Below are 21,543 nucleotides of genomic sequence, written 5' to 3'. Positions count from 1 at the left end.
CAGGACCAGAGCCTGGAAACACTGGGCATGGGCTCAGTTCAGTCTCTCTGTCCAGTGTGTTCTGGACAGTGTGGACAGGGATGTTGCTTTTCTGATTGTTCTTTTGTTGGATTAGGTTTTCAGGTTTTTTTGCTAACTTGAAGCAAGAAGGTCCTTCCCTTCCCGGAACTTCCCAGAACTTCCCTTCCCTTCCTGGAACTTCCCTTCCCATAGCCTGGAGGCTGTACCACGAATCCTCTCAGCGGCTTTTTGGTTTTTTGTTTCCTTGGACTGTTTTTGGCTTGTCTTATTTTTCCTTTTGGCCTGTCTGGGAAGCCAGCAGGACCACCCTGAACACAAAAGCTTGGGGGAGCTGAACCAAAATGAGAAAGGACATTAAAATCCACCAACTTTGGCCGCTGCAAGGAGGAGACCCATGCCAGAAATTCAGCAGCTTTCCCATCTGCTCTGTTCTGGGCTGCTGTGTGATCTCCTCTTCTCCTTTCCAGAGACAAAAGGGACCAACTGCCATTTTACTCTGGGGCATGCCATCAGCCTCTGTATTTTTTTCCCTGGGCATTTTTTTGAGCTTTTTTTGCTAAGCTGTTTGGTGGGTGTCTGGGTGTGTGGAGGGTAGGTTTCTGGGAATTCATATCTAGCATTTATTCAATCCTTTTCTATGCCTTAGGGCACCCCAATGCATTTTTGTTTGTTTGTTTGTTTTTTATTTTGGTTTGTTGTTGTTGTTATTAATAAGCAGATCTTTTGAGGTTTTTTCACTTTCACTTGCTGGTATCAATTTCTCTCATTGGCAGAAGAAAAAGACGTTATTGAAGGGCCTTTTCTCTTTAGAGGAAGTGCTCATTCCAGGGCATTTTCTCCTGAAACTGATTATCCAAAACAGAGACAGCATTGTTTATCCACACCTAGCCTCTGAATTAGGACAGATTCTTTCTGGGCAACTTTTGCTTTTCTTGCCATCCCCCTTCATGGTTGACCACTAGTGGGAATTTACTATTGCTTCACTTAGTTCATAGGACAGCCAAAGTAATTTTCACTGATATTTAAAAACAAATTCAGTTCTGCTGAGCCATCACTGTTGAATGGCACTTGCGTAATGACATACAAGTGAACAACCCAACCCTTTGGATCAGATGAACTTCTAAACTGCTTGTAAAGTAACTGCTTATTAATTTTGTAAGCAGTAGTGATACATTATTTATAATCTTATAAAGCCATATACATCTCACAGCATCAGTTACCTTGTTAAAATAACAGATGCCTAATCTGTGGGTTTGTTTCTGTATACAAGTTATTTTGCCAATATTTTATTTTCACATGACAGGTTAAAAGGGTATAATATGTGTTCACTTCACTGCTACATTAGTGGTTAGAAGTCCTTTTGTCAGAAGGCAGTGGTAGCGTCCATCTCTGTAATTTTTATTTTTTCTCAGTGAAAATAAGGCAACATTTTGTTGTAAGCTGTCACATTCTGTTTTCATAGAAAAGATTCACTTGAGTTTTAAGACTAGGGTTTTTTTAATAGCCCTAATGGTGGCTTTATGTTTTTCACTAGCAGAGACAGTAACAAACAGACAGTAGTCTGTTTGCAATTGTCATTTGATCAGAAATTTCTGTGGAATAAACAGCCAATGCCATGGATAGTGAGTTAAATATTGTAAATATTGGAGAATATTTTTGTTGTACATTTGGTGTAAAAATACTCTCCATTTAAGCCTTCTGAAGTTAGGAAAAAAAATGCATTTGCATAGCTTTTACTTCTGTGAGTTATATTTTCTGTTTCTAAAATTTATGCATCAGTAGTTTGAGAGTAATTTTGAAACTGTTTCCAATGCGCTAAACATACATCTAAAAGTGTAGACTGTGTGGTGCACCTGTTTTATTTCTGATGCTTTTCTCAGAGGTACATAATTGTCTAAACATTTTTTCTAAGTAAAAAGATTTTGTTTTAGATCCCTTTATCAAGTGTCTTTTTTTTTTTTTTTTTTTTTTTTTTTTTATCTAGCACAGTAGGTTTCTTGGAGCAGCAACTCTGATCAGTAATGAGCAGATGATAACAAGTTAAACAGTGCCTGGTAAACAACGCAATCACAGTGGCAACAGTGCACAAGCAACATCAAAGAGCAGGGGACTTTGGTGTCCCCGTGTCAGTAGGAAACATGCCCAGGATCTCAGCTGCCAGAGTGCCTGCAATTTTTACATAGATTTTTCTATAGGTCTTGTAACCATGTCTGTTAATGCAACAGAGAATGATCCTCCCAGATTCTTTGTGGGTGGAGAAGATGGAGAAGGATTATTGGATTCAGCCAGATCTACAGATTATGAACACTTCTATGACCATGGGGAAGAAGAGGAGGAAGAGTATGACTCTGTAAGTACTGTAGGAGCACTTGTTCACTATTCTTTGTTCTCAAGCATTATTTTTGATTTCCAATTTTTTTTCAAAAAGGGTTTCTAAAATTTTTTTTCAAAATATTTTTCAATATTTAATTATTTTTCAAAAATGGCATTAGCTCACATAAATCTAGTACTAAAATGGTGTTCTAAATTGAGAAATTGTTCATATTCAGATAATGATATGTCCATAATGTTTGGAAAAGAAGAATATCAGAAAATTATGTATACCTTGAACTGTGTAGTAGATGTGCTTAATTTTAGAGAATTTCAGGGCAACTGAGGTTGATGTGCATCATTTGGAAACTTGATTTGGATTCTGGGAATGAACTTCATGATGGCATAAGCCTCTGTTGTATTTATTTGGATAGCTGGAAGCAAAAGAATTATTGGGAATTTTTCTGTGTGCTGTCAACTGCTTCAGAGTTAAGTTTTGTTTTGTTTTTGTTTTTCTTTCCTTGTCTTGCTATATTGAAAGTGCATGCTAAGTTCATCTTAATTATACTTAGTTTATTTTATCTATAAAGTGTTCTGAATTGTATTTTGAGCACTGTGCTCACCGATTTTTAGCTTGCTTAAGACAAACTCTTAATGGTATTACGCATTAGTCATCATGTCATTTTTTAACTCTTTGTTGTTTGTTCCTTTTGCAACATTGCATTTTATGGAATAGATGACATTTTCACTAATTGTGAATTTGTCTAAAAGGTTTAAACGCAAGACAGCATTGCTAAAGCACTTCCCATTATTAAAAGTAACTTGGAAATGCAGAGTAGCAATGCAAAATTAGCAGCTCAGGTATCTCAATTCAGTGAGCCTATTTTGGCAAGGGAAGGTAGCTGGCTAGTTTTACAAAAAGCAGTAAGTTGATTTAAAGGATTGCTCTGTGGGTTTTTTTGTTTGTTTCCTTTATAGAGCAGAATAGGTTGGCTGTAGGTTGCCCTTAGAAATATCACTGACAGAAAAAAATTATTGAAAGTTTAATGTGAAAGTAACTATAGAGTATGCAAAAAAAGTGAAACTGTTTACACACTAAATAGTTCAGAAATCTAGAAAAGTAGTTTCTTGTTTTCTAATATTCCTTTTCATAATTCACTTGTAATATTAGGTAATGAGAGGCTTTGTGACTGTTAATTAGACATTAAAAAATGACAAAATTGAAAAATCAATTACTAGTTAATTTCAGAGTAAGCCATAAATATGATTTTGTTCAGATCCGACACTCTAGACTTAGCCTTTGATCATGTTTGTTCCTGGTAACAATACTCAAAAAAAGGAATATAGAGCTGTTAAACAGTTTCACTCTTGAGGCATTTTTTTAGGATTTACTGTGATATGCTGTTACGCTGCATTTTGTTATTTGCTAGCAATTTACCTGATTAAAAACTAAATTAATGATAGCATATGAATTTTAAGAGAAAATACCTGCTCTAGTATTGTGCTACTAAAACCCTGTTGTGTTTCTAAAATTTAGAACCCATAAAAATTACTTTTCCCTTGCCCCTGCCTCCTTTCCAGCCACCAGAAAGACAAATTGCAGTTGGGATTTGTTCAATGGCTAAGAAATCAAAGTCCAAACCAATGAAAGAAATTCTTGAACGCCTCTCCATGTTTAAGTATATAACTGTGGTGATATTTGAAGAGGATGTTATTTTGAATGAGCCAGTAGAAAATTGGCCTTTATGCGACTGTCTCATTTCTTTTCACTCTAAAGGTAAATCTTGTAATAATACCATAAATACTTGTGCCATCTAAATTATTTAAGCTCTTTGAAAGTCCTTTTAGGTTTTTTGTCTGGCAGTTTTATTGGATTTCCTAGGAAGTGATTCTTTTTTCTTCTTTACTATAATACAACTGACTTCTAAAGTCTGAGTTTATTAAATGATACTGTTTACATTGCTTGTCTGACACAATATAAGAATAGCTGTCCCACTGGTAAATATATTTGAAGCCAGTGGAAACAGTGATGTAATGCAAAGGCTCAAACTCTTTACTAGTAAACTAAATTACTGTGTCTTGTAATTTTAATTTGTTTTCTTAATAAACATTTTAGGGTTTCCACTGGACAAAGCAGTAGCTTATGCAAAACTCAGGAATCCGTTCATAATCAATGACTTGAATATGCAGTATCACATACAAGACAGGTAAATATTACTAATCACCTTTTAAAGCAAGTCATTTTTGTCAGAGACTATAACAATTTATCGTTATTGCATAGCAACAGTTCCAATGTATTGTCCCTGCCCATGGTGGAGGGTTTGGAATCAGGTGATTTTTAACATCTCTTCTAATTCAAACCATCCCATGATTCCATGATTGTATAGTAGTTTAAATAAAATTACAGCTAATGTTACACTTTATTAACGTATGCATAGTTTCCTGGAATGTGTCTTCAGGTGTGTTTCTTTCTTTTGCTGTTTTTACATTGATGTATCTGAAGATTTACCAAGTTAGAAATTTGCTGGTACAATTTTCTAAAGCTTAGCAAATAAAAAAAGTTTAAACTCTTAAAATACATATAGGGATAGATATATATAGCAGCTGTACAAGCTCAGATAATTGTAGAATTCATGTGATTTACAGTATTTTTTTTTTCTGTAAAGATGATACTTAATAGAAGTTGTTGGTACTCAAAGGTCATGTGGTTATTGAAAACAAATTTTCTTTTGGAGCTAATGTCATGCCTAGCAAACATTAATAAAAAAATAGTAAGCAAAATACATGAACACTGAAACCTTCTGAACAGTGAGCAGACATGCTATTTCGGATGCCTTCAGTTACTGTTCTGTATAAAGTTGAACAGTTGAAAATTTCCTTTAACAAGAAAATTGTTTTGTGCAAATGTCTGTTGCACTGCCAGATAGAAAAGGAATGGCATTGCAAAGTGCATTTTTATTGATGTTGAAGAGATCACTGCAAAGGTACAGCTGTGTCAGTGACCTTTAAAGCATTATATTGGTAAATAGAGTATTATATATGTAACCTTACCCTGTGTGATTTGAAAAAAAAAAAAAAGTGGGTTTTTTTTTCTCCTCCTTGATTGTAAAATGCAAATATTTGCAGGATTTGCTGGCTCATTTCTTCATGTTCTTTTCTTTAGAAGAGAAGTCTATGGTATTCTTAAAGCTGAAGGAATTTTACTTCCTCGCTATGCAGTCCTGAACCGTGATCCAAACAATCCTCAAGGTAAAAAGAGCAGAGAAAAATTAGCATCTCACTGTTTCCACTGAAGAACAGTATGGACATAGTGGAAAGCTAAATCTCTACTGCCTAGACAATTCATTTTTGTGGTTTGATTTCCACACCAGCATTTAAAGTGTTGTTGTGGACTGACCTTACTGGCTGTGGGGTGCAGTATGTGAAAAAAAAAAAGAGGTTGAGACTGTGTCAGCACTGCTCAGCATTAACAAAAACATCAAGACTTTTGTCACAAGTTCAAGACATAGCACCATACCAGCTGCTGTCAAGAAAATTAACTCCATCCCAGCCAAAGGCATTACAAATATGCAACTGAGAAGTATGATTCTGACACCATACATCTTACAGACATCATAGAATAACTAGAATATAGGGCCTCCTTATTCAAACTGAGCTTCTAATATGTCCCTGAACAGAGCAGCATTCAGGATATTATATTAACCACAATTATTATTAATTTTCCTTTGGAAAGTAATATTGACAGAAACAAGTCAGTCTATTGAATTCTTCCCCTTCTGAGTATAAGCAGCCATGTATTTGAAATCTGTTCTACATATATCTGCAGATGCTGTACTATGAATATAAATTGGAATCTATTTTTTGTGTACCTGCAAAAAAAACTGAACATTTTCTACTAAAATGAAAACTTTAAGCAACAGTAAGAGATTGCAATGACAGGTCAAGAGAATTTTGCATTAAAATGTTATTTTTCCGTGTGATCTATGGAAAAAAGGATGCATTTATGCTTCAAAAGGGAAATTAAAGCTGCTGCTTGCAGTGAACCAATATTGAATACCGATTCCTGATTGCTGATACCAGTGGACCTAATTTTATGTTCAGGGTGCATTTATCACACAGTGTGAGACAGTTCTAACTCTATGGAAGATGGCTGTGGCATCTGACACCACGCTGTGTATATAATTCACCTGCCAGCTCCCTGATATTTCAGGAAAGGGCACTGGAAAAAAGAAGACAAATAGCACTTCCCTCTCTTCAAAACACTTCAAATATACCATCTTATGCACCTTATGCACCTGCAGGAGACAAGTTCCTATCTGACACTGAGGAAATCAACAGTAATTCCGGAACATAGTATTTAAATAACATAATATAGACATGGTACAGCAAAAATATACTGCATGTGATCATCACTCATTGTGCAGTCAGTAAAAATCAGAGAAACAAAGATATAATAGAATATTATTTTTTCAAACTGCAAATTAATGTAGATCTCTTAATAATTGTATGCCATTAGTATACTGTTACAGCTCTATTCTTTGCACTGTTCTTCAGAATGCAACTTGATTGAAGGAGAAGATCATGTGGAAGTGAATGGAGAAATTTTCCAGAAGCCCTTTGTAGAAAAGCCAGTTAGTGCTGAGGACCACAATGTTTACATTTATTATCCAACATCTGCTGGGGGTGGAAGCCAGAGGCTCTTTCGAAAGGTGAAATTATGGTACTAAAGCTATTGAAAAGTTTTAAGTGTCTAACAGGATTGCAGAGTAATTCTGTCATGTCCTACTTGCTTAGGAATGGTGGCGGATCAGAGAAATTTCAGGAGAACATATAGATTGAATGAAGACATATGTTTCTTGCAGTAGATGGTTAACTACTGCAGATTCTTAGCACACACCATTAATAATGTACTTCTAGACTCTTATAAAAATCTTTTGGCAATGGTCAAAAGTTTGCTTCATTTGGTACATGAAGTGTTTTCTTAGTACAAGTGTGTTATTTTAGGTGGTTTCAAAGTTTCTCAAGCAGTATTCTTTGAGTTTTTTAATGGAAAAATACACCTTTCAGATTGGCAGCAGAAGCAGTGTTTATTCTCCTGAAAGCAGTGTGAGGAAAACAGGCTCCTATATTTATGAGGAATTCATGCCTACAGATGGAACTGATGTGAAGGTATGACAACGGTGCATTCTTATTTATATTTGGAACAATCAAGTGCTCAAAGAGCTTGTCAGTTTTAAATCTTGGTCAAAGATTAATTTTAATTGAGTTTTACTACAGTTCATAAGTAAAAAACGCAATTCTGATTCTAGCTAAACATGGTACTTGTAATGTAGAGTAGCTATGTTTGCATTGTTAGAATCAAGTGCTGGAGGCTTGCTACCCGATATATTGTCTTTCTTTTTTTGTGTTGTATTAGTGCCAGAGCAGCATCTTCTTTCCCATGCTAACAGGTTCTGCCTAGATAATTTATCTGAAGTTTTAAGGTTACAAAGAAATCTGACTGAAGTAGATCTTAGAATGCTAATTAATAAGCAAAAGTTACATGCTAAAATTTTATGGAGTCAAAGAAAATAACCTTTGTGGATCTTATCTATAATAATTTTCACTCTTTCATTTAGGTTCTTAACAGAGGTATTAGGTACCATGAGAGAATGCTAAAACCGAGCAATAACAAAGTAGGTGTTAAACCAGCCATCTGTGAAGATTACTTCCTTTCCCTTTGTGTTAATTTTGGCTATTTTAAGCCCATTTCAAAACATGTGAAACCAATGTTTTACAATATACATAAGAGATCTCCATATTTAAACAAAAAATTGCAAGTGTAGAGAGTGGGAGGTCTAATCCAAAAAGTCCTTTTATTAACTGCAGTCAGCTTCTTGGTATCACTTGGTGGTGCATGAGGGGAATACTCTTTCCATGTTCTCAGAAAAATGCCCTGGTGTACTCTTCTGAAGGTTATTCTGTGCAACACTTTGCACAGAAGTTTATATGTGTTTACAGATGTTTGTGTAAGAGCTTTACAAACTTTCCACAAAGATTCTTGCAACAAGAAGTGATGCAAATGGCTTGAGGATTAGGGACTATTTTGGCTAGTTGAAGTGTAGTCATCAAGCAGCAGTGCTCTTTTAATACTCCAAATAAGTAATGGATTTTTTAACAAGACTATCAATATTATATTAGGCAGTTTCACTTAATTTACCCTCTTGCCTGAATTCACTGAATTAGCAGTATTGGCACTCATCTGCTTTAGCTGAATACTTTTTTAATCAATGCTTGGAGTTTGTTTTTTAATTAAAAAAACTGTAGCCTATTTTTGAGAGCTGCTGACAAATCTCTTCCAACATATGCCCCAAACCCTTCAGTGAGCATCAAAACTGCAGTAGAAAGATAATACAATTTTTCTGTCAAGCTCTTGGCTGGAGTTATTCTCTTAATTTAAAAAGTATGTTTACATTTTAGACAGGATGGAACAAAGCAAGGATCTGCCCAGCTTTTAAGATTGTCATCTTAAGACTGTCATCTTAAAGCTGGGCAGATCCTTGCTTTGTTTTGTCCTATCTAAAATGTAAATATACTTTTTAAATTAAGATAATAACTTAATCCTGCGGCCAGATTTCTGAAAGTAAACTGAAATAATTTTCAAATTAACCTGTTCTCCAGGTTCTGCAGATGTTTTGGAGAAGAAACCATTTACATCTTTGTACCAACATAACTGAGAAATTAATTTTTATTAATTGAGTTTTTATAATTACTCTTTTTCTTGTTTTATCCCAGGCTGTCAGTAAATGATGTGTGCTCTCTGAAGGCAGAGAATGCCACTGAGGAAGATACTTTAGTGTGACCTTTTCAATGATGGAAGCAGCTAGTATCTTTTGATGTTGTTGTCACGTTTGAGTTATTTGCATACATTTTGCAAATTTATGCAACATCATTTCAATACACTGGATCAAGAGCTCCTGTTTTTCAATACAGGTGTACACAGTAGGTCCAGACTATGCTCATGCTGAGGCCCGGAAGTCTCCAGCTCTGGATGGCAAAGTAGAACGAGATAGCGAAGGAAAAGAAGTGAGATACCCAGTCATCCTGAATGCAAGAGAGAAGTTAATTGCTTGGAAAGTATGCCTTGCCTTTAAAGTAAGCTGATTGCTTTCCTATCTGATCAAACATTTAGTGTTAATTAATTGCTTGTTACATGAAACTTCTGTAGGGGTTTAGTGCGTGAGCCAGCAGTGGTAATTAGTGCAGAACTCCTAGGAAGGTGGAAAGTTAAACTTCTATATGACATCTTTTTTTAATCAAGAAGGATTTTTCCTTTAATGAATGTATTGAAAAGTTCTGGATAAGTTGCTCGTGTTGCATTAGTTCCCTGAATTTACATGTTGCTATTGTGTTTTGCTAGCCCACAGTGTTTGTGTATAATATTTTCACATGTTTTGATACTAGTTTCTAAGTTAGCAAAACACACTTCCAATAATGTTTTTGTAACTTCTGTTGCATAGTATTTTCATCGGGTACAGATTCATTGTTAATTTGGTACTTACATGGTTAAGTAAGTAAGCTTACTTGAATAAATTGGTATTAATTTGATAGTTTTGATTTTTATATCACTTTAAGGTTGCTGTATAGTTACAAGGATTCTTTCATTCAAAACATCATTTAGTGTCTTAGCCTTCTTTCACCTGTTTTATAAGAAGGCTTTCAGTCTGTCTCCTTTAGCTGAATGTGCCTGTGATGGCATTCTGTAGGGTGTGGACCTCTATCAGCGAAGTGGGCTTTGAGATCTTAAAAAGTAATCTGTTGAAATAGCTTCTAGTATTCTCTACTAATGATGTCAATCGTATGTTAATGTTGTTAATGTCAAAACTATCTTGTGAAATTTTAACAAAAATGGTTTTTCAATTTTTTTTTATAATTTCTTGCCTACCCTCCTTAAAAACCATATGTAGTGGGAAACCACTGTCAGAAAGGGGGACTTGTGGGCCCATGGTTGCTGTGAGTCTTGAAGTTTGTGCTCCTGTATACTTGACCTTCAATACTAATACTACTAGGAATATGCAGGAAGGATAAAATCAAGTTGGAGATAAAAAGTTAAAAACAGGAAGATGTTTGCATGATGTGGGTGAACCTAACATGGAACTCACATAAGGTAGTAAGTGTAAAGTGTGACGACATGTTTTGGTCATGTTTTCAGATGAATACCTGGTTAAAATATAAAATTTGTGTAGAATAAGCAATCCTAAATCACTTGAACTTTTATTCTTTAAAACAGCAAACAGTTTGTGGTTTTGATTTGCTACGTGCTAATGGACAGTCCTATGTCTGTGATGTGAATGGCTTCAGTTTTGTGAAAAACTCCATGAAATACTATGATGATTGTGCTAAAATACTGGGGTAAGAGTTTCCTGATTTATTTCAGATTTGCTTATTAACCTCCTTGCATATTATTGTAGTTTACGTACTGTCAAATTTCTTATTATTTTTGTTTACTTATTACTATGAATTATTTCTTATTACTATTAATATTATTTCTCATTACTATTAATTATGAATTATTTATTTAAAATTAAATATCACATTAAAAGTCACTAACTTAAACAATTAAAAAATCCTTAAAGAGAATCCTAAGTCAATAAAAAAATACTAACTAAATTCCTTATTCCTAAAATTATTCCAAACACCTGAGTTTTTAAAAGTGCTTACAACTAACTGAATAAGTATTTTGAAATCAAGATTAAGTTCTTAAAGGTAGCTGAGATCTTTTCAAGTAGTGAAGTGCTGCTGGATGGTTGTGACTGCTGGTATTTAATGTGTCCAAATTGCTGTACATTGTCCTTAATCTGAAGCTGGTGTGTACTTGTATGTTTGTGGATTTCATACTTGTAAAACCAGACTAAAATAGAATCATGGCGTCTTCTATCATACCATCTTGTCTCTCCCACTGAAGGCAAAAAAAAGTATAATGAGGGATCATATAGAATTGGATATGGAACTCTATGCCAAGGAAATGTTGTAAAACCAGACTAAAATAGAATCATGGCGTCTTCTATCATACCATCTTGTCTCTCCCACTGAAGGCAAAAAAAAGTATAATGAGGGATCATATAGAATTGGATATGGAACTCTATGCCAAGGAAATGTTGTAAAACCAGACTAAAATAGAATCATGGCGTCTTCTATCATACCATCTTGTCTCTCCCACTGAAGGCAAAAAAAAGTATAATGAGGGATCATATAGAATTGGATATGGAACTCTATGCCAAGGAAATGTTGTCTTCAAAGTAGGCTAAGCACATTGTGACTGGCTTTATAGTAAGATTGCACTGATGAGATACGGCATGAATTTTGCATGATCTAATGGTCTGGAATTTTGTTATGTTAAGGAATTTGCAAATTTTTTCAAGGTTTTTAGCAATTACATTTTGGCTTATTCTACTTTAAGACTTTTTTTTCCTGTATGTGTTACTGCTTCTTACGTAGCTATTAGTCTGAAGTTCAGTGTAGCTTGATGAAACATTTATGAAACAGAACATTATATGTACCATCCTTCTTGAGGTGGAGACTGCATTGTCATTTTATAGTTACAATGAGAGACTGTACCTATTTTTCCAGTTTTGTCACAGAAACTACTGGTAGAAAATAGCAGTTAACTCTTCGATGAGAATGGTTTGGTGATTATTAGGCACTTTTAGTTAGGCAGCAAAGCCAATTGTCTGCATATATAAATAGACAAGAGTAATTCCTATCCGAGGAACTCTTTTAGGAACTGGAGCTCAAAAGCTGAAGTTTGTTACAAATACAGGGCCAGTAGTCTAATGCTCCTGTAGCAGTTGTAATAGCTCAAAATTAAGTGGTGTTTGTTATGCAATTAAAAGAAAAATATGTACAGTTATACATTCATGGCTGCTAGTATTCTAAAACTACATGAATAAAAATGCATATATATAATCTGTTTGGAGTTTGTATGCGTTGTATAAGCTGTGCTTTAAACTTACTTGGTTTTTTTTTATTATTTTTAACTTCCTATTTTAGAAATATCATAATGAGAGAACTTGCTCCCCAATTTCAAATACCATGGTCAATTCCTTTGGAAGCTGAAGACATTCCTATTGTGCCAACCACCTCTGGAACAATGTAAGAAAATAGTAGCTACACCTAAATTGTGCAAACTCCCTATGTAACTTTTGTGTGAATCTTTTTTTCTCTTTGCAAGGTGTGCCCACGTTGGTCTGTGAATGCTTGTTTTGTGTGCTGAAAACAAGGAAGGAATCACAACTGCTATATCAGCAGTCAGAGTTTCTCACCCTTAGTCAAGCTGAGTACAGAACAGCAGATTTTATAGTTTAGTGTCTTTTATACATAGCTTCCACTGCTAATCATTGTTCCAGCACCAACTTAATATGTGCTTCTAATAAACATACTCTCTCATTTAATGATCCTCAAAATTTTTGTTTTAAAAACTACTTCAAATAGATATTCTATAGTTACTAAAGTCTTAAAATCAGTTTTTATATTTTATACCTGACATCATTTTCAGTTAACCTTATATTTTTTGCATATATTTCCATCACTTCTGTAGTTAATGTCAAATGACTACAACTTTTTCAATTGTCTTGATTGTAGTTGGTTTAATATTAAATAAAAGACCCTTGTGTACAGACTTGTGAAATACAACCCTTGAAATTTCAGGATGGAGCTTAGATGTGTTATAGCTGTAATACGCCATGGGGATCGAACACCAAAGCAAAAAATGAAAATGGAAGTAAAACATCAGAGGTAAAGAGAATCTTGGTTAAAAAAGTTATTTCCCATATTTTAGAGTATAGGATTTTGGGGCTAAGGAAGCAGTGAATTGACCAGGAATTGCACAATTGCAAGTTGTTTTTTGTTTTTGTTATCCTCTAAATCTAACAGTTTTAGATACTACAAATAATTGCAAGTATGCACCTCTCTTTCTGACGGGGCTGTCAACTTACTTGTGCAGATTTCCTTCAACACATGCTGTGCCTTGTGTCCTGTTTGATTTTATGGAAAATGCATTTGTGTCTATAAATGTCTTCATTAAATATTCTCTGCTGCATTATTTTATTAAAAATAATGCAGAAGAGAATATTTCTGGTTCTGCATTAGACTATGGTTTCTGCCTTCTGCTTTTTATCATAACTATTCTGGTATGCAATGTGATATTACTTTTTCTAGTCATTTTTGGCAAAGTTTAATGACTCTAAATTTCTGGTAGATACCATCTTTATGTGGCATTCATAAGACAACTTACATAATTGACCTGGAACTAGGTGGAGTTTCAGTAAAAAGGAATTATTTCTTTTGGGACTAGATTCTTGCATTCAGAGCATGCTGAAGAAGAGTAGGACTGCTCATTTGCTGGTTTTGGTCCCTACTTCTGTTCAGGATCATTCTTGAAGATTGGAATTGATATAGCTACATATTCAAATAATATATCATTCAAATATATAGAATATAATTTTTTTTTTTTTTTTTTTAATACTTAGCAAGTCAGTGAGTCAGCTTTTGACTAAGTCACTTCTGGTGCTCTTGTTTCCCTAATACATTGAAAACTTTCTGGGAAGATGGCATTTGAATAAAACTTGGTTAGACCTCTGTACTACAGGTTTTAACCTAATTTTCAAATACTGTAAAGGTACTAATTTTAGATCACTTCAAGAGTCTCTTGTTCAAGCAGTAGTAATTTATTTTATTAATGGAATTTTTAAGTTATTTTTCTTTATCTTAAAGATTTTTTGATCTCTTTGAAAAATGTGATGGATATAAATCTGGAAAACTGAAACTGAAAAAACCAAAACAGTTGCAGGCAAGTTTCTTTTTTTTTTTTTACTGTAATATTTTGTAAGTAGAAATCTATTTATTTAATTAAATCTTAAGTTTCCTTCCTTTAGGAAGTACTTGATATAGCAAGGCAGCTCCTAGTAGAACTTGGGCAAAACAATGATTCTGAAATTGAAGAAAGTAAAGCAAAACTTGAACAGCTAAAGACTGTGTTAGAAATGTAAGTATCTAATTTTCAGGCTTCATAGCAATGAAGTTATATCTGCTGTTTTGACTTGTTCCACCAGTTACTGTGTGGATTGCAGTGCTATCAAACACATAATAATATAATAATTCAAGCACAATGTTTTTGAAGAGAAGGGATGTCATGTTTTTCAAACATGTTTTTTCATCACTCTGGCTTTTTTCTTCTTGACTTTATTTACCTTATTGCTGTATCTAGCGTCTCAGTGTACATTCAAAAAGACAAGGTTATTTTTGTTGATGTTGATTTTGTCTTGCCTGTTTTTAAACTGAAAATACTTGTAAGCAGGGTCTGCATCTTGTAGTATGTCATAATGACATCTGATAAAGCCAGTAAGAACTGTCACCATGCTTACTTGTCTATTTACAGCAAACTCTGAGGATTGAAGATAAATAAGTCTTTGTATACTAAGTCTGAAATACTTAGTAACAACAACAACAAAAAACCTTTAAAACCCCAACAAAATAAAGAAAACAACAGAAACAAAAGGCTTCAAGGTTTATTAAAGATCTGGCATATTAGACTGTGAAATGGTAATAGGAATTTTTAATTTAAAAAATATCAGGGAACAGACAATAATTATTGAAATTTATAATAATTGTTTTAAATACTGAATTTTGCTTGAGAACTTAATGGGACTATAAAACCAGTAGCCATCTACACTGTGAGACCAGTTTCTAGATACTGATAGCCACTGTAGTTTTGGATCTGAATAGATAAATTACTTGTGCCATGTCCAATACTGCTTGTTGTTGGCGGGAGGGGGGAGGGGGGTTCCAGTTTTATGTTCAGTGTTGTAAAAGGTAGAATTAAATGGTATTTTAAGATAGCATAGTTGTTACTTCTGCTAATCCTGTGCTTGTTGAATTAATGTTTATTCTAAGGACTGCTTCAATAAATGTTGGTCAAATGCACAAATCATTGACCAACAGAGAATTATTATATCCTCTTATAGGATTTTAGCAGTTTTGGAGGAAGATAATTAAAATGTTTCTCTTCCTCTTCCCTTCTCATTTTTCCCTGTTCCTGCTTAAGGTATGGGCATTTTTCAGGCATAAATCGCAAAGTTCAGTTAACATATCTTCCTCATGGCTGCCCTAAGACTTCCAGTGAAGAGGAAGGTATTGTATTACTTTTGTACCTAACCACTTAATATTATGTGTATATAAATAGTCATGGACTACTGGTATAACATGTCTTGATGTGAAAAAGAGGGAATATTGTGTTTTGAAAGAATGTATAGTTAGCAGATATTCACAGTATTTTAATCTGCTGAATTGTGCACCTAAAACTCTGTAGTAAACTTCTCTTCTAACCCTGCTCTTGTGCAGCAGAAGAATAACATGAAAAGAAACTTCAGTGATTCACCAAAATGGTTTTTGAGCCAGTATAAGAAAATCTCACTCAACAATTACTATCTGTAAAACATTTACAAATTGTAGGGTGTTTAGCATCCAATTTGTTTTAATTTTTCTGTCTTGATTTACTTTTTGCTTCAGATTCATGATAAATATTTTTCACATATATTCTCTTTATAGTTTTATTATTTCAGTTTTCTCTATTTGAAGTGCCCATTTAGTTCACCAGGTCAATATGTCCTTAATGTTAGAATACTACTAGAGATTCATAATGTTGAAGAGGTCCTTTGATGACGCTTCTCTTAGACCAAAAACTTTTTGTTAATTAGGAAAAAAAAAATTAACAATATACTTAAATACTAAGCTTTTCTCCCTGTGTAAAATTAGATAATAGAAGAAATGAGCCATCCCTGCTTCTGGTTCTAAAATGGGGAGGAGAGTTGACCCCTGCAGGCAGGGTTCAAGCAGAGGAGCTTGGAAGAGCTTTCAGGTGTATGTATCCAGGCGGACAAGGTAAAAAGAAAATTATCATCATAATTTTCAAAAAAAATCAATTGAGTGACGTAAATCACTTTTGAAGATAATCAAGTGCAAGATGAGAGTTTGAGCAAAATGTTTATTTGGTAGGAGATTATGCTGGATTTCCTGGATGTGGATTACTTAGATTACATAGCACTTACCGACATGATCTCAAAATCTATGCTTCTGATGAGGGACGAGTTCAGATGACTGCAGCAGCTTTTGCAAAGGTACAATGTGAAGTGGTATTTTAATTTCTAAAATTCTGATATTCTCAGGTTTGTGTTTTCTTTTGAAGTCTGGGAGAGATTTACAGTTTATTAGAAAAAGGTATTTTCAAATAGTGTGAAAAAGTGTCAAATAATATGCCAAACATTTGAAGTTCTTTGAGCAGATGAAGACAGTTTTTAATTAAAAAGCCCTGTCTGAGGCACTTTTGTCCTCTTCTCCATAAGATTCTGTGAACAAGCTGCTCTCACAAGTGAACTGTCTGCTCACTTGAAATCCTGGGCTCTAATGCAAGTATTTGTCTTCTTTATTTCTCCATGGATCTGTTATAACATCAGATTTCAATTACCAAGACTACCATCTACCTTTACTTTCCTGACACTTGTGAGTATCAGGTCCAGGGCAATGCCTGTGCTTAATAGCTCATCAGTGACCTCTGTGAAAGAATTGTCCTAGGCGTTTTCTAGAAATCTTGCTTGCTTGTCCCCTGCAATATTGCCACAGAGGTACCAGTGCTGAGAGTATTCTTGGAAAAAAGGCCTGCAATTAGGTGGCTTTCTCCACTTGTGTTAAGAAGGTTTCATCCATTTCCCCTTTTAAATTGGGGGATCTGTAATAGAGGCCTACCATGATACTGTGATACCTAAAAGCTTCCAAAAGGTCCTAGAGTTACAGCAAAAGTCCATTCATGTCACCTATTCTACAGTATCTCTCTAATGTGAATTAACTTAAAAGGAAGTCTGAAGACTTGTAGAGCTTGTCTTCTATTTGTTTCTATGCTGCATGTGTTTGTACAGAAATATTTCAACCATCTGACCTGCTTTCCCTTGGTCAGCAGGCTTGAAGAGACACCACACCATTTCCCTTCTTTATTCCAGAGCCCTTCCATTGCCAGAAAAGTCACAAAAGTTTCCAGCCTTCTTCATTTTGGAATTCTCCATTCCCCTCTTGTTCAAGGCCTTTGATTGTCCTGTGACTCACATGGCTTGGGGATTTGCCTCTGTAGCGTCTCTGTAAGACCCTACCTATCTGCTGTTTATCCTGCCAGATGCTATTTGGTTTGCAAACCCTTCCCGTAGCTCCTCTCTGGTAACACAAGTCCTTGAGCAAAGGATGTCACCCACTAGTCAGGTAGCTCTTGTTTCCAGTGTCAGGGAGAGGGCACTCCCTACAATCCAAGACCTGAACAGCTGGTGTTGGGGAACATTGTCTGTGGCGTGTCACCATCACTGTTGCACCATCTGTATCAATCATGCAGACTAGCAGTATATAGGGACCCATTTCTCTGTAAGTATAGGCATTGTGCCCTTGTTTATCTAACCTATAGCCAGGTGAGACCATCTTGAATTTAAATTTGTTTTGGGCATTCTTTTAAAGATATTTATTTTTTCATCTATTTGCCTGAATAATGGTATTGTTTGTTTCAGGGATTACTGGCCTTAGAAGGAGAGCTGACTCCTATTCTTGTCCAGATGGTAAAAAGTGCTAATATGAATGGTCTGTTGGACAGTGACAGTGATTCTTTAAGCAGCTGTCAACATCGTGTTAAAGCAAGGCTCCATGAAATTCTCCAGAGAGACAGAGAATTTACTGCTGATGACTATGATAAGGTTAGTGTATTATTAGTTTCCCATTAAATAAAATAACTATGAAAATTCCTGTGCAAAAGTACTAGGCAGTGATTTTATGTATCTGTTTTGCAAAATTTTTTGCATGCTTGCAAATAGTTTGAAGTGCAAAGGTGGCTGTAGATATTTCATCCTGCAATTTTGGTAATCAGAATAGCTACAAACTTTGAAGTAGAAGTGAACAGGGATCTCGCTTGTAAACCTTTTTCACTTTTCCATTAAAATATTTTAATTATTGAAGGAATGACATTATATTGTTTGTGTTTTTTCTAATCTTTACTTTGACAGTGTGTGGTGTAACACTGCTGCAGTTGTTTCAATCATTGATCCATGGCAAGGTCTTTTTTTTTACTTAGAATATTAAGATACTGAAAACCAGTAGAATACTTTCAGTGAAATGAAATATCTCATTAACATGCTAAATTAGCACGTAGTAATATAGTTTATGTTGACTTAGTACAGACCATGTCATTGTTTCTGGTTTTAAATGTATTGTTTGTTATAGTAAAGAACTTCTTTATCTTTCAATTGCTCATGTCTATACTCTGTCTCATATAACACATAAATACAAGTCCTCAAATGAGGTTTAAGTTTAAACTGCTATTTTTGAAAAATTATTGAGAGCAAATTAATTAAGAATAATATACCCTGCATGTATATACCCTGTGGATTCATTTAAATACATGAAGTATCATGCAAACCACTCCTAGCAGTGGATTCAACAGTAATTGGAAAATGCAAGGATTTATTGGTGTCTGTTATATAGATAAAAGGTTTAAAATTGGCTAGAACTAATAGAGTGCCTTTTCGGTCACTGAGTTACTAACTTTTGGGATTTTAAGGCAATAAAAACTTGGGGGGGGGTTCATTCACTTGGGGGAGGTTTTTTAATTTACTTGTGATTTGGGAAAATTGTATGGGGTTTATTCCTGTGCCTTCCTCCCTATTATGTATAAGTAATCAATTTTTTTATTTGCTTCATAATAGGGAGATAGGAACTGCTTAGTGTTAGGTAGAGAGCAGAAGTTTTCCACATCCAAATTACTCTATCCATTTCAGGAAATTGAGGAAAGTTCAGATAAGTGTGTGTTTTGTGTATAAATTACTGTTTCATATCATTGGTCACTTTGAATTCTTCAGACTTTTCTGAATAAATGAGGCTAAGCCTCACATGTACATTGATTGTATTGTTTTAGTGACACCTCATTGGTGATAGTTTGTAGCTTTTACCATTTCTATAATTCATTCAGTTCTGAAGAATATCTCATATGTTGTTGCTATATGTGCATTTAAAGGCTTTCTTTTTGTGTTTGGGTCCTGCAGTCCTGTAGAAACAAAAACCTATGACAGGAACAGCCAAACTTTTTTTTAAGTTACCAGTTAGTATTGTGAATCTGGTTCCTATAGAGCAAAAAAATATTTTTTGAGGCATGTAGCTTAATGACAACATTTCTAACAGAATTTACTTTTGTAAGCTTTTGAATACAGAAGTTACTTGAAAGGAAGATATGGAAGCTTGCTAAGTATATACGAAGTTTTAAACATCTTCCCAATTTTCCTGTCGTGGAATAAAAGAAATGGTTTTACAAATTCTTGCAGTTACTCACATTTACTGCATAGAATTAGTTGCTCTGTGAATTTCTTATTACCTTTGAATCTCTAGTAAATGGTACAATGTTTTGGTGAATCTTCTTAATACCTCAAAGATAATAGATAGTTGATAAATTATTAAAAATGTTCATAGCAACATTGAGTTGCTATGAACTCATTGCTTGAGTTCTTTTTCTGCAGTATTTGCTATCTTTGACATGTTTCATCTTATCTCACCATCAAATCTAGTCTGTTCATTTAATTTTGTGTTTATCTCAAATTGCAGCTCACTCCATCTGGAAGCATCTCACTGATAAAATCAATGCAGGTTATTAAAAATCCTGTAAAGACATGTGACAAGGTCTATTATTTAATACAGAGTTTGACTTCTCAGATCAGGCAGAGAATGGAAGACCCAAAGTCTGCAGGTACTGAAACATTTTTGTGCTTGTATTTAGTTTCTCTAGTTAACATACATGAAGGAGAATTGTAATGTAATTTCTACACTAAACTTACTTTTAGCAGAACATCAGTCAACCAATGATTAAGTTTTTTCACTGTCTGATTTCATATGCTTAGTTGTGAAATAAAAAGCATGAGGAACATGTGGTTGTATTGCAGGTAAGGGCTCTTTGGTGTTCAGAAATTCCAAAGTTTGCAGAAATTTTAGTTATTTGAAACTCAGCATTCCGCAAAAGTAATAAGAAAAATTGATGGTACTAAAGCTAATTTATATAGGTACATCTTATATTTAAGGGCCAGTGGTGCATTTCTGCAGCAATGTGTTTTACTATCATAGTGGAGCTATGTAATTGTGATGCTTTCAGCACTAAAATTGATTTTATGCCCTGCTGTCCTTTCTTCTTAATAGTAACTTAATTTTGATCCCTCTGTAATTCAGTTGTTACTACTATGTAATTAAAATGTCCTTTTGTTACTTGGATGGCCTTAATTACTTATAAAAGATATACATCTATCCAGATATTCAGCTGTACCACAGTGAAACTCTAGAACTGATGCTGCGCAGGTGGGCCAAGCTGGAAAAAGACTTCAAAACAAAAAATGGAAGATATGATATTAGCAAAATTCCTGATATTTATGACTGTATAAAATATGATGTACAACACAATGGATCCTTAAAATTAGAAAACACAATGGAATTATATAGACTTTCAAAGGCTTTAGCTGACATTGTGATTCCTCAGGTAAGCATTTTCAGTTATTAATTAGAAGAAAGTGTAGAATAAATGCTTTTTTAAATTTTCGTGAAAATGTCTACTTCGTATTTTCTTTTGAAACTCCCACATTTTGCAATAATAGAAGCCTTTAACATTATCTTGTATTTTTCAGCAGCAAGCTGACTGGGATTTTTTGGAAAATTTTGATTCATAATTAATCTGTGTTCAGGGTGAATTTTTCTAGAAATTTAGGGTGTGAACATGCCTCCTTCCTTACAGCAGTGTATTAAATTAAAAGGGTTCATCTTCACCATTCATCATAGATTTAACAGTTGCCTTTGTGAATAACTATGTTTTCTTAAATTGCTTTTAATTTCATTTCATTTTTGGGCTCTTTCCAAATGGCGATGTTAATCCTAATCTATGCAATTTAACTAATTTCAAACAATTTTAATTTAAAAAGATCTTTCTGCTTTTTCATAATTGTAAGAGTCCATGATGTGAATGTACACATTAAATTTCATAGACTTTCAGGCCAGAAATAGACATGTTAAACTTACATGCTCTGTAAGCTGTTAAACTTTGTTTAGCTCTAAAATCTTGGAGGTGGCAGGTCATGAAATTGATTTGTGATAACAGGACAGAACAGACTAAAGCTTTCCCCA

The 21,543-nt window shown here is 34.3% G+C and overlaps 1 protein-coding gene across 23 annotated transcripts in view; it reads left to right on the top strand.

Moving 5' to 3' along the window:
* PPIP5K2 (diphosphoinositol pentakisphosphate kinase 2) overlaps positions 1–21,543 on the top strand; it is a 50,196-nt gene that overhangs the window by 9,948 nt on the left and 18,705 nt on the right. For 17 of the 23 annotated variants that reach the window (XR_011682553.1, XM_071448616.1, XM_071448612.1 and 14 more), the window contains exons 2-19: positions 2,006–2,371; positions 3,913–4,108; positions 4,448–4,538; positions 5,495–5,580; positions 6,886–7,040; positions 7,399–7,500; positions 9,304–9,465; positions 10,601–10,722; positions 12,361–12,462; positions 13,018–13,104; positions 14,083–14,158; positions 14,244–14,353; positions 15,413–15,498; positions 16,123–16,248; positions 16,363–16,484; positions 17,910–18,092; positions 19,987–20,128; positions 20,682–20,905. Coding sequence is in view for 22 of the 23 variants with exons in the window: in XM_071448616.1 (XP_071304717.1) it covers positions 2,228–2,371; positions 3,913–4,108; positions 4,448–4,538; positions 5,495–5,580; positions 6,886–7,040; positions 7,399–7,500; positions 9,304–9,465; positions 10,601–10,722; positions 12,361–12,462; positions 13,018–13,104; positions 14,083–14,158; positions 14,244–14,353; positions 15,413–15,498; positions 16,123–16,248; positions 16,363–16,484; positions 17,910–18,092; positions 19,987–20,128; positions 20,682–20,905 (2,316 nt within the window). In the remaining variant the exon portion in view is untranslated. Of the gene's footprint in view, positions 1–2,005; positions 2,372–3,912; positions 4,109–4,447; positions 4,539–5,494; positions 5,581–6,885; positions 7,052–7,398; positions 7,501–9,303; positions 9,466–10,600; positions 10,723–12,360; positions 12,463–13,017; positions 13,105–14,082; positions 14,163–14,243; positions 14,354–15,412; positions 15,499–16,122; positions 16,249–16,362; positions 16,485–17,909; positions 18,093–19,986; positions 20,129–20,681; positions 20,906–21,543 lie in introns of those variants that run through there. The other 6 variants (XM_071448617.1, XM_071448613.1, XM_071448611.1 and 3 more) reach the window with 3 other exon arrangements.

Source organism: Agelaius tricolor, unplaced genomic scaffold (assembly GCF_023055355.1).
Source record: "Agelaius tricolor isolate 1412-34295 unplaced genomic scaffold, bAgeTri1.0.p SCAF_27, whole genome shotgun sequence".
NCBI lineage: Eukaryota > Metazoa > Chordata > Aves > Passeriformes > Icteridae > Agelaius > Agelaius tricolor.
Note: the sequence above shows the minus strand (reverse complement) of the source record. Positions and strands in the feature narration are given on the sequence as shown.